Source organism: Peromyscus eremicus, chromosome 1 (genome assembly GCF_949786415.1).
Source record: "Peromyscus eremicus chromosome 1, PerEre_H2_v1, whole genome shotgun sequence".
NCBI lineage: Eukaryota > Metazoa > Chordata > Mammalia > Rodentia > Cricetidae > Peromyscus > Peromyscus eremicus.
The window spans coordinates 40663775-40680694 of NC_081416.1; the positions used below are offsets into that span (position 1 = coordinate 40663775).

The 16920-nt window shown below is 38.3% G+C and overlaps 1 protein-coding gene across 1 annotated transcript in view; it reads left to right on the forward strand.

Annotated features, from left to right (window-relative positions):
- The window catches only part of Gda (guanine deaminase), an 82126-nt gene extending 70056 nt beyond the window's left edge, over positions 1–12070 (forward strand). Inside the window, exons 11-14 of the mRNA XM_059259782.1 lie at positions 3139–3285; positions 6186–6316; positions 7193–7220; positions 7977–12070. Coding sequence (XP_059115765.1) covers positions 3139–3285; positions 6186–6316; positions 7193–7220; positions 7977–8047 — 377 coding nt within the window. The 3' untranslated portion in view covers positions 8048–12070. The remainder of the gene's footprint in view (positions 1–3138; positions 3286–6185; positions 6317–7192; positions 7221–7976) is intronic.
- The last annotated feature ends 4850 nt before the right edge of the window (positions 12071–16920 follow it).

The window sequence follows — 16920 nt, forward strand, 5'->3', positions numbered from 1 at the left end:
AATCCAAGACAGGCTTTTCTCTCTCTTGTTTTTCCTAAAACTTTCTATTTGCAACTCAAGCCCTCCTCATTCCCAGCTCATAGTCTCTTCTGATAGATCATTACAAGGATAGAAAAATCAGAAATCTTTGTTTCAGTTTCCCATCACCAAATTTGCATACATTCTTGCCCATCATTGGGTGCTATCTACTGGACTATTGCTACCAATACACAAGCATCTAAAATATCTCCTGACCCTTTTAGGTCATAATATGTAACTGTTCTCTTACCCAGACACCCCCATCTGCTTCCTGTCCCATGTTGCTCCCTTTCTTCACAGCAAAACAAGTGTGAGCATCCATACATCTCCTGCTCCTCCGCCCCCAGTACCTATTCTTGATCAACCAGCAAGGCAGCCATCTTGTTTTTCTTGCTGTGACTCTGAACCATGATCTCTTTGCTGTCTGAAAAGATGTCATTCTCTTGTGGCTCTGGATGCCTCTGTGGTCTGTTGTGGTTGTTGACATTTCTCCTGGTCCCAATAGCTTACATGGGAGTCAGCAAAATTGCATTGAAAAAATTTTTTTCTTCTTCCTCTGTTGCTGGCCATTCTTTCTTCTCTGAAGGCTTGCTCTCTTTTTCCTGGCTATTCTGAAAAGCTGTCTTCAAAGCTCAATAAGTCAATCTCTTTTTTATACTTCACTTCTTTCCTCCTTAGGGGTTTTTGTCCTCAACTATGGTCTCACATGCTTTTCAGTTTTTATGTGCATGCCAACTCCTCTAACAAAAAGTCCCTGAGAAAAATTCATGTTTAAGAACCTCTGTTGTTAGCAGCTGTATGCATTATCACGTTACCACTAGCTGGTGTGGCATGGTACCTTGGTTTAATAGTAAGTTACCTTGTCCATGGACCTTGATATTCTTGTCTCTAAATGGAGTTGATAATAGCAGATACCCTACATATTTATGTTGAGGGTTGGTTAAGTCAATGTCATGTTGTTCTTATAATGATTCTTGGTATGCTATATCACTGGTTTGTGACAATTAGCTATTCAGCATTGCTTTTTAATTTTATAATTAATTCACTTCTTTTTAATTAACATAAAAATTATACACAAAAAGTCTAAATGGGTGCTTGTTATTTATTTGTGTGTGTCCAAGTGTTTTTGCTTATGGGTGTGTGTGTGTGTGTGTGTGTGTATGTGTATGTTAATGTTAGTGTACATGCATGTGTTTACATATACATATAGGGACCAGAGGTCAACCTCAAGTATCATTCCTTAGGCTCTGTGATATAGTCTTTGAATGGCACCTGGGGCTTGCCAATTGGGCTGCATGAGTGTCCAGGAAGCCCTGGGGATCTGTGTGTCTCTGTCTTCCCAGCATGCCAATGCACCCAGTTTTTTACATAGGTCTTGGGGATCAAACTCAGGCCCTAATGCTTGCATGGCAAGCACCTTACTGACTGAGCTACCTCCCCAGCCCTAATTATTTCCTAATCATACAGACTAATAACTTAAGCAGCTGAAATAAAACTTTTCAGGGAACTAGATGACCCTCTAGCAAGACTGTTCTATCTAAAGAAAAGTACTCTATTAAAAAAAAAACACAAAAAACAAAAAAAACCCTCCACACAAGTTTACCTAAGGACATACAAGACAGTTGAACATAAAACTCAGCTGCAATCCAGAATTGCTACTAAATAACCAATTACTTTTGATAATTGCAATATTTATAGGCACTAATAATCATATAGCCCTCCCAGAAATGACAGGAACATTTAAAACTACAATGGATATTTGATTAGCTAAAAAAAAGTATTCTCCAATAAAACATGATATCTCACTTGATATTGCAGCAGCTAATTTCATAACACATATTTGTTCCTGCTGAAGGCAGCATTTCAGTGCATTATGACTAGGGGCTTAATCTGAGTCACTAAAACTCTCAGTTCTCATTCAGTGATGCCAACCAGTATGGAAAGCTATCCATATCAGCTTTGCTTATTTATTGTACTAAGTTTCCAAAACTTGTGTTCATTCTAAAGCTTTCTGAAGAATTATTGTTTTAAAAAATAGCTTTTTAATTTTCTGAAGTTTTCATCTAGATTGGAATAACACTCAGACACTGTCTTAAACGTATGCAATAGTGAGTTTATGTTAAATCACATCATAAACTTTTCACAGCCATATTTAAAGTAACTTCTGTGAATGTTCAAGAAATAGCTATATAGCTCCTTATTAGCCATGTGGATGTTATAGTGGGTTGAGTTGTGGTCCCCAAAAGAAGTCTACTAGAACCTATAACTGTGGCCATATTAGGACTAAAGGTTTCTGTAGAGAGAATCAAGGTAAGACTGGCAAGATGAACTCGTTCTGAAATGGGGTGGCTCCTCAGCTCAATGGTCAATGCTTAGAAGAGACAGAAAGGGAAAGTCACGAAGACCCAAGAGAGGAAGGCAATGCGAACATGGCCCAGAGAATGGAATTACTGTCACAAGCCAAGATCTCCAGGAGGTGTGTGAAGCTGGAAGGAGCAAGTCAGGATTCTGCCTGGAGTGTCTGAAGGGTTGGGATTATGGCCAACACTTTCAATGGTGCTGGAGTCTGAAGCCCTGGCCTTGTATGGTCTCAGCACACACTCTGCCCCTGAGCTCCACACCCCAGCTAGCCCTGCCAACATTTGGATTTTACACTTCTGTCCTCTAAAACTGTGAGAGTAGACATTTCAATTGTGTTAAGTCACAAGTCTTCGATGTTTTGAGCAATCCCTGGAGCTAATTCTGGAATATATTTGATTTTAATGAAAGATGGTTTTTAAAAATCGGCATGCAAAGAGATGGGTTTGGTTTGAGCCTTTATGTCAAAAGGCATTGTGTGTTGTCCTTTACTGTGTTCTCATTTGTGCCCCTTCTCATGCTTCCTTCCCGTTTGTCCCTTTCCTTCCCCTAAATAGTGGCCCCTTCTGCTTTTATGCGAATGACATATTTTGAGTTCATTTGAATGTTGGCTTATAGTTATATGTTTACAGATGAGAACTTTTTAGAAATTTAAAAGCAGAATGTTTGTCACTAAAACCAGAGAAAGAAAACAACATAGATACCTGTTATTCCATTCATCTTCATAAAGCTACTGTTTGGGCTTTGTCTCTCCTACCATAGATGTGGCTGGTGGTTACTCCTATTCCATGCTTGATGCCATCAGAAGGGCAGTGATGGTCTCCAACATCCTCCTAATCAATAAGGTGAATGAGAAAAGCCTCACCCTCAAAGAAGTCTTCAGACTAGCCACTCTTGGAGGAAGCCAAGGTAATGACTAGTTTCTTCCTCTCTCACACCAAGTACAGTCATGCCTATCTATGTCTTTGGCTATAATGTAAAGGTGCACCATAGTGAACTAAGGTAAATCCTGTATTAATGACTGATATATGTCATATAACAACATACCCATACCATGTGGTGGCACAGCCATTCTTCCAATGAATTCGCTCTTTGGTGGATAACTGTTTAATGCACTGTTGCCATATAGAATATTTTAAGGAATATTCACACTAGGCATATGCATATGAGTCAAGATAATTCACCCTTCCATTGAGTCAAGTACTTTTTTTTTTTTTTTTGGTTTTTTGAGACAGGGTTTCTCTGTGTAGCTTTGCGCCTTTTCCTGGAACTCACTTGGTAACCCAGGCTGGCCTCGAACTCACAGAGATCCGCCTGGCTCTGCCTCCCGAGTGCTGGGATTAAAGGCGTGCGCCACCACCGCCCGGCCTCTTTCTTTTCTTGAATGATAATGCTATCAATAAAAGTTATTGCCAAGATAGCTGAAGTCTTTCCATGGAGCAGTATGGTGAATGCCCTGCATGTATGCTGTCCTTCAGTCCTCACAACCACTGTTGTTAATTTCATTTTATAGAAAAGGAACCTGAGTGGCACACCGCTGCCAAGGTGAAATGGGCCATGTTTTGAATTCGGAAAACATAAATCCAGAGTGCAGAGTCTGTCCTCCATTATGCTGTCTTCCCATATAAACTCCTGCCTAGTCAGGACCCTCTTTAAATGAAGAAAGATACAACAGTGTAGTTGATGGATAGAAAAATATTGCTCATCATCTTTTCTTAGTTTTCATGTGTGACTGCAATATAAATAATCACTTTGATTTGTTTTGCAAATATGGTATAGTGAAAATAGCTTCATACCACTGGCCGCTCCAGAACAATTAAAATACATGTGCACATATCTATGTAGATTTATGATAGACACCCCAAATTATAAATAGAAGGCCAGGAATATCTTCTTTGCATGTTCCAAAATATGATGAACACCAAAAGAACATTTCAAGAAGGAGAAAATCATAGTCACATCCTCTGTGCTTTCCTAGACCAGTCCTAGGCCATCTATTTCATTTCTGAAATTCCTAAGTGTGGCCCCTCTCCCACAGCACCATTATATATGTTATATATTAGCTCCAAGATCTGCTACCCACCCACTGATAAAAATAACTTGAGCTGAAGTGATGTGTTTGTTTGTTTGTTTGTCTTTTATCCGAGGCTCTGTGTTTTGTTCCACTATGTTGTTGTTTCTGATTAAACTGCTGTGGGAAATTGTCAAATCATTCTACCTGGGAGAATAGCCTTTAAATCAATGCTGTTGGGCCACGAGTTACTGTTATGGAGTTTATGTCTGTAGTATAGCCTAAGTGAAATGGGGTGAAGAAATCCCTGTTGAAAGTGTGACACTCCAAATCTCTGCCATACTTTACACTCACTCCCCATCAGTCATCTTCACACAGACAGCATTCCAAAAGTAGCAAATGCATTTCCTGAAGCCGTTGGAGCTGCTGACCAATCTGGATAGGTCCATAGAAAGATTTACACCCATTTGAATGTTCACTGAAAGGCCTCATCTGTTTCTTGGTTGGCTCATTTTTGAACTCTCCATGTTCTGAAGAATAGTTTAGATATGCCAGATTCAGACCCTCTGGGGCCCTCTCAACTGTTCCAGCTTCTCTGGCCTACTAAGTACACACAATTTCATGTTGAATACAGTCATTAAAAGTTCATAGTATGGTGCTCCATTATAAAGGACAAGAAATAGCATGTGACCAGTACAGCAGAAAAGTACCAGAGTTTTAGTTCACACCAGGCTCCCGCCCTGCCTCCCCCATGAAGTCATATAGCTGCTTTGAACAGTTAATATTTCCATACCAATCTCAAGCTGAGACTTCCTTAGGTTAAAAAGCCTTTTCTTTTCTGAGAGTGAAAAGGAGTCACTATTTAAGTAATGTATTAAGAGTGAGTATGATTTCTAACTTGGTGTTCTGATAATTACCAAGTTATCAGGATGCCTGTGCATAGAAATATCACGGGTCAGATATTGTGCTACACCAGAAAAGAAAAATCTATCCAATATTTCCACACCATAAAAATACCCTGGCAGTGACAGGATGCACCAGGCACAAGTAGATCTTGGAATAGACCATACAGCAATGACCTCAATGCAATGACCTCAATGTCATTCTCAGAATAAAGGCTTTAAGGAGATGCCAATCAGACAGCATCATTGGCAACAAAACCCAACACCTGCACATTCTTTAATACGTTATAAAAAATGAGACATGTTCTCCCTTGGCATCCATTGACTATGGACATGAGTTACAGCTGTAAGATGGCCTATGCTCTATTTTAGGAAACCATTCTTGGGCAACCAGAAAACCTTTGAAGTTACAGAGTGACTTCCTTTCAAAATCACTGGCACTTTTGAGTTACAGGATATCCAGACTTTGAAAAGGAATATACACACACATACACACAAAGGATTTAACTAAAGAATTCATGATGGGTGTGGCTGTATTAGAAAGTTCACAAAGATTTTTTTTTTAATTTGAGTTTCAGTTCACTGCAATGAAAATAAATGCCACCAACTATTTCACAGAAAAAAAAAGAAAGCTAGGAGTGTTGGGGAAGGGGAGGGAAGAGGATGAGTAGATAGGTCTGGCAGGACTGAAATTGAGACCTCATCAGAATTATGACAGAGCTGTTTGCTTTCCTGTTCTTTACTTTCTATACAGAGGTCATGTGACCTGTTGGGATGAGAGAACTTCTCTGCTTAACTATTAAGATACTACTTTGGGGGGGGAGTCTAGTTACATGTTGGCAGGACATCAGAATGATTCAATGGTAATTCTGACTGCTATTCACTTCCATTTGTAGCCCTTGGGCTAGATAGTGAGATTGGAAACTTTGAAGTTGGCAAGGAATTTGATGCCCTCTTGATCAACCCCAAAGCATCAGACTCGCCCATTGATCTGTTCTATGGGGATTTTGTTGGTGATATTTCCGAGGTAAGAAAAGAAAGTTAAATAAAATGTCATTTTGTTGGGTTTTTTTTTTTGGGGGGGGGACTATTTTAAGACAATCATTATTATGGTAAGATGTATTCATTTAGTTTATTTATGAGAAAAGTCCTAATGTTTTTTTTAATTATTTTGTTTTTCTATTATTAGAGTAAGTTTCTGAGAAATAGGCTTCATCTCATTCATTTAGTCATTTTTGTTCTGTAATACATGTTTTAAAGTATTTGGATCATTTTTATATAGATTTCTTTGATTTATGCAATACTTTACATCTGACAATTTCAAGGTTGTTTGTCAAGAATATTCCAGAAGTAGTCAGGGAATGGTGGCACACACCTTTAATTGCAGCACTAAAGAAGCAAATGGTGGTGCACACCTTTAATCCCAGCACTCGGGAGGCAGGGGCAGGCAAATCTCTGTGAGTTCGAGGCCAGCCTCGTCTACAGAGCAAGTTCCAGGACAGGCACCAAAACTACACAGAGAAACCCTGTCTTGGGAAAAAAAAAAAAAAAAGAAGCAAGGGCAAGAATATGTCCTGGAGTTTGAGGCCAGCCTGATCTACATAGTAAGTCCCAGGACTATGTAGAGAGACCCTGTCTCAAAAATGAATAAATAAATAATATTCTAATAAGAAGAAACATTTGTTAATAGCTACTAGACTGTGATTTTTGTTTGTTTGCTTGCTTTGGGCTTAGGTTTTCATTTATTCATTTGTTTTTTGGAAGACCATTTTTTATTAAAGTGTATATTTTGTCATTAAGAAATAAATTTCAATTTCTGGACTTTGCCAGTGGCATTTCCCTGTAAATTTCATTTCTAAATGCACAAAGGACTATTTCTTACCACCTTTATTTTCCATTTTAGGCCGTTATCCAGAAGTTCCTCTACCTAGGTAGGTAGATATGTTTCTGGGATATAAATACTACCTTTTTCTTGGTCAAGACTCTTTGGCCTTGGTATATTACATTAAACTCTATAAATGTTGGATTGTGTTAATTCATTTTTTAAACAGTTCTCAGCACTGAACTTGCACTATGGCACAATGCCTAACAATTCCCCAAGAATGTAAAGTCCTGAGCTGGGGCATAGAGGGGAAGAGAGCTTCATGCCAAACTCTCTTATGCCCCTCTGTGCCCACAACCTTCCTATTCTGGGATAGAACTGAACTCACAGAGTTCTATTCGCTGAAATATAATTGGATCAGGAGAGTCTAGAGTAGACTCCCTTCTCATGGTGTGAGTTCAGTGCTGGGTGAAGTTGAGCTTTGAGAGGGCACATTCTGCAGGCTGCTCATCTCAATGGGCTGAGTGTGATTCTGGGAGCAAATATAGGCATGCCTTTACACCTGGGATAGGAAATGCCAGCCAGCCCCTTCAGCAGAAAGTTCAGAGAAAGGGGTTTATTGAACATTGATTGATTTCCACCTCAGATACAGAACGGAGACCCCAATGTTCAATGAGCTATGATGTTGTTTCTTGATCAAGTCATTCCAAGGAGATCATAAATGATCTGGGGAAAATAAAGCTTCTACCTTTTTGCTTGTGTTTCTTCTTTTAAAGATGTTTTGCTTAAAATCTCTTTCAAAGGAGATTAAGGCAATCATAGACCCAAAAGCACAGTACAAATGATTCTTTGGTTTTTCTTTCAGGAGATGACCGGAATATTGAGGAGGTTTATGTGGGTGGAAAGCAGGTGGTACCATTCTCCAGCTCAGTGTAAGACCCTTGGGCATCCATGATGTTCTCCTGGGATAACATGGTTCTGCATCTTCCTTGTGCCCAGGTGCTGGTTAGAAAGTATATTTTTTAAAAAAAGTACTGCGTTCTTAGGATGACTCCTGTTTCTTTGTCTACTTCCAGTGCTCACTTGGCAAATTGCGCAAAGGAAGTGCACTGCTTCTCGACTCCGTTGGGAGCATTTATAATTTCATGACAGTGCCTCCTTCAGGGCTGCTTAGATATGTGTTAAGCTCATGCAGAAGGCAGTGTTAACAGCTGGCGCTATGCTTCTAATATTGAAGTAAAACCTTTCTGTATAGGGAAATACGGTGCAAAGAAATATCCCTATGTTAGACATTCTGAGCTAAGTGAAAAGTAGGAAATACTGGGTGTACCATGGAGTAGATTTTTATGAGAAGGCACATGCTAGACTGTGAACAGATGTTGGAAAAACCAATGACTGTGCTTGGAAATTAAATCCTGAGAACACTCATGTAAAAAGAGAACTCACCGGATTTTAAAATGTGCTTCTAGGTTGATCTTATCTATGGAAATTCGCACTTTATGGAATTTGCATTTCAGAGACGTGTTATTGTTATAATTTGCCTTCTTTAGGGATGAATGTCAGAACCCGAATGCCACATGCTTTTCAAATATAGTTCTGTGCTTCAAAGTGTTTGACAGAAGTTGAGTATTAAAGATTTAAAGTCTCTTAGGGATAGTATTCATATAGCCACATGGCATAAATAGTTGTGTTTTTGTGTACTTCAAAGTCACCTTGATTTCTGGCTGTGTGGTGTTACAATTGCTTCTATTTTATTAGATGAGAAACAAGCCCCATGTACCGCTGCTGTGTAGACTGGGGTCTGCATCCCTCAGAGCTGATAACAGTAACAAGATGAGGTTCTTTGCAATGCTGAATCTATTCAACATAATGTGTATAATGTGTTAATGTTGCTGTAAAGTTCGCCCTCCTATCAATGTGCTAGAACTTAAAAGCTAAGTGCAAGTCCTTTAAAGAACTATGGATAAGGCTCTGTAAGGCCTTTAGATTGAAAGTACTCTTTTTTTCTAATTTATCAAATTGTCGCTTAAATTCCTTAAGATCTTTCTGACATTAGAATCTTAGGATAATGAAAAGGTTGTAGAAATCCCATTTAGTGTTTATATTAGTAGGACTTACTGTACTAGACCATGAAGGAATATTAAACAAAAGAAGGCATTTTAGCTTTCCTAACTAACATAATGTCCCTTCTTATAACAATTAAAACCAGATTATAACCACATGGCAGATTCTTAGGAAGCAGTGATGTGAGTTCTACTTGAAACACAACATTTGTCTTCATTTATTCCACACCCTATAAACAATGAAAAACAGGGAAAAGGGTTTGTTAACATATCCTTTCATTCCCAGAGTTTAGGTGAGTTTCCATATTATCTTACAACAGAAAAACCTTAACCAATAGAGTTAATTCTGTGTTTTCAAGTCTGAGAGCACACAGTTCCTCTACTGCCCTGTAATCCTCAGTTTCACATATCATGCTAACTCTGCAGTAATTTCTCCAGATCTCTTTTCCTGGTAGAAGCACTTTTAAATTTGGTTGTGTATACATTGCATCTAAAGATTTACAAGGCCAAATATACAAGTATTTGGCCTTACTTAGTTTTATTTTTTTAAAAAAGGCAGTTTGTTTTGTGGGATAGAAGTGAATGCATCCAACTTCTGGTCTTAATCTGAATGTCCAGTGTATCTAGCACATCAGCCACATCAAAATGATCTGCCAAATCCCCTCCTCCATTTCTCTCTGAGGTTGACAAGTGTTTTCTGCTGTAGCTTTTGACTCTTGCCAAAGGAACTTAGTTACAGGGCATCCAACCTGAGTGATGAGGGCTGAGTAGCTTAAGCATGTGTTGAGTAAGAGCTCTGCCAGCCAGCAGCTGCTTCCAGCCTTCGCAGATCCCACACTCGTCTTCCTTAAGGGTGTGCATTTTGATATTGAGCATCAGCTTTTATTTAAACTTAAGACTCACACACACTAATATAAATAAGTGTAATTCTAGAAGCAGGAATAACAGTCATTCGACACCATCCTGTCAAGCATCCAGATTAGTCCTGATAGTGTGCTAGAAGCTGAGTAACTTCTAATAAAAACAATGTGTTGAAGTGTTTACATGTACCTTGATCTCCTTGCATCCCTTATAACTTATGTGTTCTATTTTCCCAAGTGAAGTGTTCCTGAGTGTTATGTATGCTGTTTTAGTGCCCCACACATGGGGCCAGGTGTCCTGCACTTTGAAATGTTGCCTCTGCCTAATGTAGGTTGACTTTCTGAATTACAGACAGGCACTATTTCTAGCCTATCTCAGTTGTCACTTTTTGTTGGAATGGTTTGCTCTCTTTAGAAGAAAGGGAGAAAAAAAAGAGAGAGGAGAAAGGAAGGAAGTGAGGAAGGAAGGAAGGAAGGAAAGAAAGGAAGGAAGGAAGGAAGGAAGGAAGGAAGGAAGGAAGGAAGGAAGGAAGATAGGTTAAAAAACTATCCCTCCCTCCTACTCCATTCCGCTTATTTCATTTTTCTAGAATTTTTGATAGACTTCATTGTAAAAGGTTAAAAAGCATTAAAAATTATCATGTGTATTATATTTTCAAAATTTCTTGCAACCAAAACACAAAAGTAGGCTAATCAAGTTGAATTTGATTTTGTGCGGAGCATTGAAAATAAGAGATTAGGACCTGAAATGTTGTTCTAATCTTCTCCTGAGTCAAAGAGACTGGACTCCTCTGTTGTGTTATCTTAGCTGGTTCTTTACTTGCACCGTTAAAGACTTTAGAAACCAAAAGGATATCTACCTTCATGCCAGGAGGGGACCTCTTTAAATTAATTCTGTGACCACTGAATCTCTTTTCTTCTTCAGTGAGAAATTTCCAACTTCAAGGAAAGGAAATGGTAGGAAACACTTTCTTTACTGTTTGGCTGATTTTGAAGTGTGCCCTTGAATATCCCTGTTGGCAAATGCTCTGAAATTTTAGAGAAGAAACATAACGGCTGTGAGATCCAGCAATGTGTGGTGATTCTTCACTCCCTACCAGATTATTCCTGTTTTTAAGCCTTTTCACTTCAGAAGCAGACATATGGAAAGCCTTCAAGGCATGCTGGAAAGCACATTGTATCATTTCCACCTTATGTATACATATGTGGAAGATACCCAGAACTGGATGCTTCTGGAGCTTGATGGGCATCTTTTAAAGTTGTTGCTGCTGCTAGAATATTCAAATATTTTAAGAGAGTTACCTTAGCTATTTATAGATAGAATGAGAAGCGTATCAAGGACAATGCTTGAAATAATTTTTAAATCACAGGGACTCTATATGACTGTTTTTTTTTAAGACCAAAAGGAGATGTTTGCAATTTCTAATCTACTAGCCACTGCAGGTATGATGTCGCACATTACACTTTATAATGTCTCCAGAGAAGGTATGAAAAAGTTTCTGAAGACTTGGGAAGAAGCAGACAGGTGAAAAGTCACTGTGGACAAAAAATATAAAAATAAAACAAAAAAAACAAAACCAAAAACAAAAAAACCTTGACACTCATTGACATTCAGGTTTCCAAGGCTATCCCAACCTTCCTGCTCATCTCTAGCACTGAGTGTGAGAGATGGAGAGTTTAAGGGTTAGTTTGTAGATCTAGTCCAAATTTAGTGACATGCAAAAGCCAAGCAAGTCAACGATGAAATGGAATGTAAATCTTGAGCAGGCTTTCCCAGGTTACTTGAGTAACTGATATTATTAAACTTTGTTACTTGGTGGTGACTTATCTGTCTGCTTCTTACCCCAAAAGCCTATCAGAAAGCATTCCTGACATTATTGTTAACCTCTTGATGGCTGTTCTTAAGAATATATACATATATGTGAATGTAGTCAAGGGGACATCCTTCCCCCCATTATTTGTATGATTTGCTTATTGTTCTGTACTGAGTGAACTCCTTTGTGCATCAGGATAAAATAAATGAGATCTTGTGTTTACATCAGTGTTTGTTGTGTTTGCTGTTTGTTTTTGTTGCAAATTCTATCAGTATGATGAAGAGAGGATGAATCTGATAATACCTTTTTCTTATCTTATAATTGATTAAAAAACAGACTAGAATATTTAGCTGTGGGTTAACATACATCTTCCATCATATCACTATACCTGGCTTTTTGAATTAAGCTCCTGTGATGGTTCTAGATTGGCAGCATGTTTGGGTTGATTAGGGGATTAGTAAAATCATATTCCAGTTGTGTCTGTGAGGAAGTGCAAGAGATGAATAGATCATGAAGTTTGTGACCTAATGAATAGTCTAATCCACTAATGGATTCGAAGTTCAGCTAGAGTGTTGGGAGGTGAGGTCTGGTTGGAGGAAGTAGATCACTACAGACATGTTATTTCTATTACTGTTCCACTCAGCTTCCTGTCTGCCATGATGTAAGTCATTCTACCATGTCCTCCTTGCCATGATGAATTGAAACCGCTAGTATGATGAGGAAAATGAGCGCATCCTTGATTAAATTGTTTTTATCAGCTAACACTGCTATCATTCTCATCCCTTTAGAATCAGATCACTATGTTTTGGTTTTAGCATAGTTAGTTTTTCTCATTATTTATAATGTATTTGTTTTTAATTTGTGTGTGTAAGTGCCTGCTGTGTGTACCATATGTGTGTAGGTGCTTGTAAAGGCCAGAAGAAGATGTCATATCTCCTGGAACAGGACTTACAGGTGGTTGTGAGGCTCCTGATGTGGGTGCTAGGAACTGAACTCATATCCTCTGCAAGAGCAGCAATCTTAACTGTTGAGCCATCTCTCCAGCTCTATTTGTTATGTTTTTAAAGCTATAACCCAGAATAAGAACTATACCTCACATCAATAATCAGTTTATTGGGTTTTAGGAAGGCAGATCTAAGAGGAAGCTATGAATACCTACATTTTAAAAACCAAGGAACTTTCAACATTACATGTTTGAGATGTAATGATATATCTCAAAGTCTTAGAAAATCAAGAATAAAATAAATCTAAGACTGTAGAAGGAAAAAATAGTAAAAATGATAGTTGAAGCTAATGAGCTAATAACTAAAAAAAATCAATAAAGAGTATCAATTAAAGAGTTGATTTTTTTAAAAAAAAGAAAAGAAAAAGGACAAATCCTTAGCCAACTAAAAGAAAAAGACATAAATTAATAAAATATGTAGAAATTGAGATATTTCAGCAGATAGCACTGAAAAACAAGAGGATCATTAGGGATTATCTTGAAATTTTACATTTTCACAAACTGGAAAAATCTAGAAAAATTTTCTAAACACATGCTTACCACTTGAGCAAAGAATATATACTCAATCTAAACAAACAGTTGCTAAAAATGAAATTGAACAAAAAATCTCCCATCAGAGGAAAGCCCAGGACCAGACACATTCACAGGTGAATTTTACCAGGTATTTAAAGAACTGTCAATAGTGCTCTTCAAACTATTCAGTAAAATAGAAATGGGAAAAAAAATACTCATTTTATGAAAGAAAATGCACTGATACAAAGGCCAGGTCACAACAACAACAACAATAAAAATCAATTTATTTGATTACAAAGATGCAAAAATAATCAACAAAATGCTGCAAATTTAGTTCAATAACACATTACAACCATATCTAAGTTGGTCTCATTCTAGGGAAGAAAGAATGGTCAACATCCATTAATCAATAAACACGTTAGAGTCCGTAGATAGAATTAAGAAGAAAATTGTATGATCATCTCAATAGATACAGAAAAATATTTAGATGATTTTCAACACTGCTTCAGGGAAATGACTCTAAAGAAATTAGGAATGGAAAAATCATAATAAAGGCCACATTCATTAAACTTATAACTAATATTTTAATGAAGGGCAAACTGGAATTCATTGCCTCTAAAATCAAGAACAAGATGGGATTTCTAATCTTACCCCTCTTATTCAATATATAATTGGAAATATTAACTAAAGTAACAAGACAAGAGAAAGAAATAAAAGAGATACAAATGGGAAAAAGAGAAGTCCATTTGTCCCTATTTGTAAATGATATGATTGTATACTTAAAATACCTTAGAGTCTACCAGAAGATTCTCAGATTTGATAAATGGTTCCAGCAAAGTAGCAGGATACAAAATCATTAGTTAAAAAATAAATACAGAAAAAACAAAGTCACCAACCAAGAAATCAGGAAAACAATCCCATTCACAATGGCCAACAAGCAACCAACCAACCCACTAGGAGGAAACCTAATCAAGAAGGTTAAAAACCTCTATGATAAAAACTTGAAAACACCGAGGAAAGTAAGTCCCTAAAGATGAAAGGATTTCCTGTGTTTACAGATTAGCAACATTTTTAAAATTCTAGAAATGAGGGGCTGGAGAGATGACTCAGCAGTCAATATCCCTTGAGGTTCTTGTGGAAAACTTGGGATGGGTTCCCAGCACCCACATGGTGGCTCACAACCATGCATAACTCCAGTTCCAGGGGAGCTGGTGCCTTCTTTTGGTTGTTGCAGCCCTCTGCCCACCACACACACAGTCATGCACATAAATAAAAATAGTTTTTAAAGGTTCTAAAAATGACTACATCACTAGAAGAAGACCACAGAGTCAATATACTTCTCATCAAAATTTTAATAACATGCTTTAAAGAGCTCAAATTCATATAGAAACATAAAATACTGTTTTGAGCAGGAAAATCAATGTGAGAGTTGTCACGGTACCTGCTTTAAAGCTGTGCTGCAGAACCACACCTAGAAGAACAGTATGATATTGGCACAAAAGGTATTGTCTTAGTCAGTGTTCTATTGCTGTGAAGAGACACCACGATCAGGGCAACTTTTATAAAAGATAACATTTAATTGGGGCTTGCTTACAGTTTCAGAAGTTTAGTTCATTATCATCATGGTGGGAAGGAAGCATGGCAGCACACAGGAAGATAAAGTGCTGGTGAAGTAACTGAGAGTTCTACATCAGAATCTGTAGGCCTCAGCCCTCAGAGAGAGCCACAGGGCCTGGCTTGAACTTTGGAAACCTCAAAGCCCAACCTCAGTGACACACTTCCTCCAATAAGGCCCCACCTCCTAATCCTTCTCAAGTAGTGCAACTCCCTGATGACTAAGCATTCAAATATATGGGTCTATAGCAGCCATTCTTATTCAAATCACCACAGATATACAGACCAATGAGATAGAAGAGAGGACACAGAAATAAACTCACGTAGCTAAAACCTTCTAAATTTTGACAAAGGTGGCAAAAACATGCATTTGAAGTGAGCTAGCCACTGGGCTGGATGGACAGCTCAGTGGTTAAGAGCACTTGCTGCTTTTGTAAAGAAAACTGAAATTCACTTTCCAGCATCTACACTGGGCAGCCCACAATCTCCTGTAACCTCAGCTCCAGGGAATATGACACTCTTATGGCTTCTGAAGACACCCATATACATGGGTGCTCTCACAACAAGTAAATAAATCTTCAAAACAAAGAAAGAAAGAATATAGGCTCTTTAAGAGGCAGTGCTGGAAAAACTGGATATCCATGTGTGAAAGAACAAAATTAGATCCCTACCTTTTACACTCTATGAAAATCAGTTCAGCAGTTCAAAGACCTCACTGTAAGAGCCCAAATTCCAAAACTACTAGAGGAAAATGTAAGGTAAACATGTCAATACATAGACATAGGCAATGGCTTTCTTGACTAGGACTTCAGTAGCTCAGTGAATAATAGCAAGGACTGATGAATGGGATTGTATGGGATTTAAAACCTTATGTACAGCAAAGGAAACAACAGCCTGCAATGGAAGGATGTCTTAGCCAGCTATTCATGTAACAGAGTAAATTCTCAGGATATACAGACATCCAGAAAAACGAACGTCAAAAGAGAGAAGTAATCCAAGCTAGAAGTGGGCGAATGTACTGAGCACACTTTTCAAATGAAGAAATACAAATGGTCAGTCAACACAAGACTCAAAACGTGCAACATCTTTAGCCACAAGGGAAGTGTAAATTGAAACGGCATTAACAGTACATGTTCCCCCAGTCAGAATGACCGTCACCAGGAAAACAAGAACACATGCTAGAGAAGGAAAAGAGACACTAATAGGTGGTTGGATGGATGGTAAACGAGTACAGCCATTTATGGGAATCAGTATGGAGGTATTTCAAAGACTAAAAATGTAACTACCACATGATCCAGCTGTCCCACTTCTGGATGTGTACCCAAAGCACTCCAAGTCAGCTTATAAAAGAACCACCCACACAGCCGCTTTATTATAGCACAATTCACAATAGCCAAGGTAAAGATACGTAGTCCCTGTGTGTATACAAAGACTTCAGTCATAAAAAGAACAAAGTCATTCTGGTATGGCAGGGTGCACCTTTAATCCTAGCACTCAGGAGGCAGAGGTAGGTGGGACTCTGTGAGTTCAAGGCTAGCCTTGTCTACACAGCGAGTTCTGGATCAGCCAGGGACACATTGTGAGACCCTGTCTTAAAACACCAAAAGAAGAAAAACAGAGGAGATGAAAATCATGTTGCCCATAGGTAAATAAATGGAACTCGAGGTCATCCTGGCAGGGAAAGGTAGCCAGACTCGGGAAGACAACGGTTGCTTCTGTTTCCTCATATGTGGAATCAAGACAAAAGACCAAATGGCACAAAGGGAGAAGGGAGACTACTGGGAGAAAGAAGGGGTCAAGAGGAGGGGAGAGGAAGGAGGAGGGCAGTGGTGAGGATGTACAAAATACATTGTGTGCACGGAAGAAAGTGTCAGACAAACTATTGTGTGCACAGGATGAAAGAATCAGTTCACACATAGAAATGGACATGAAAATTTAAAAC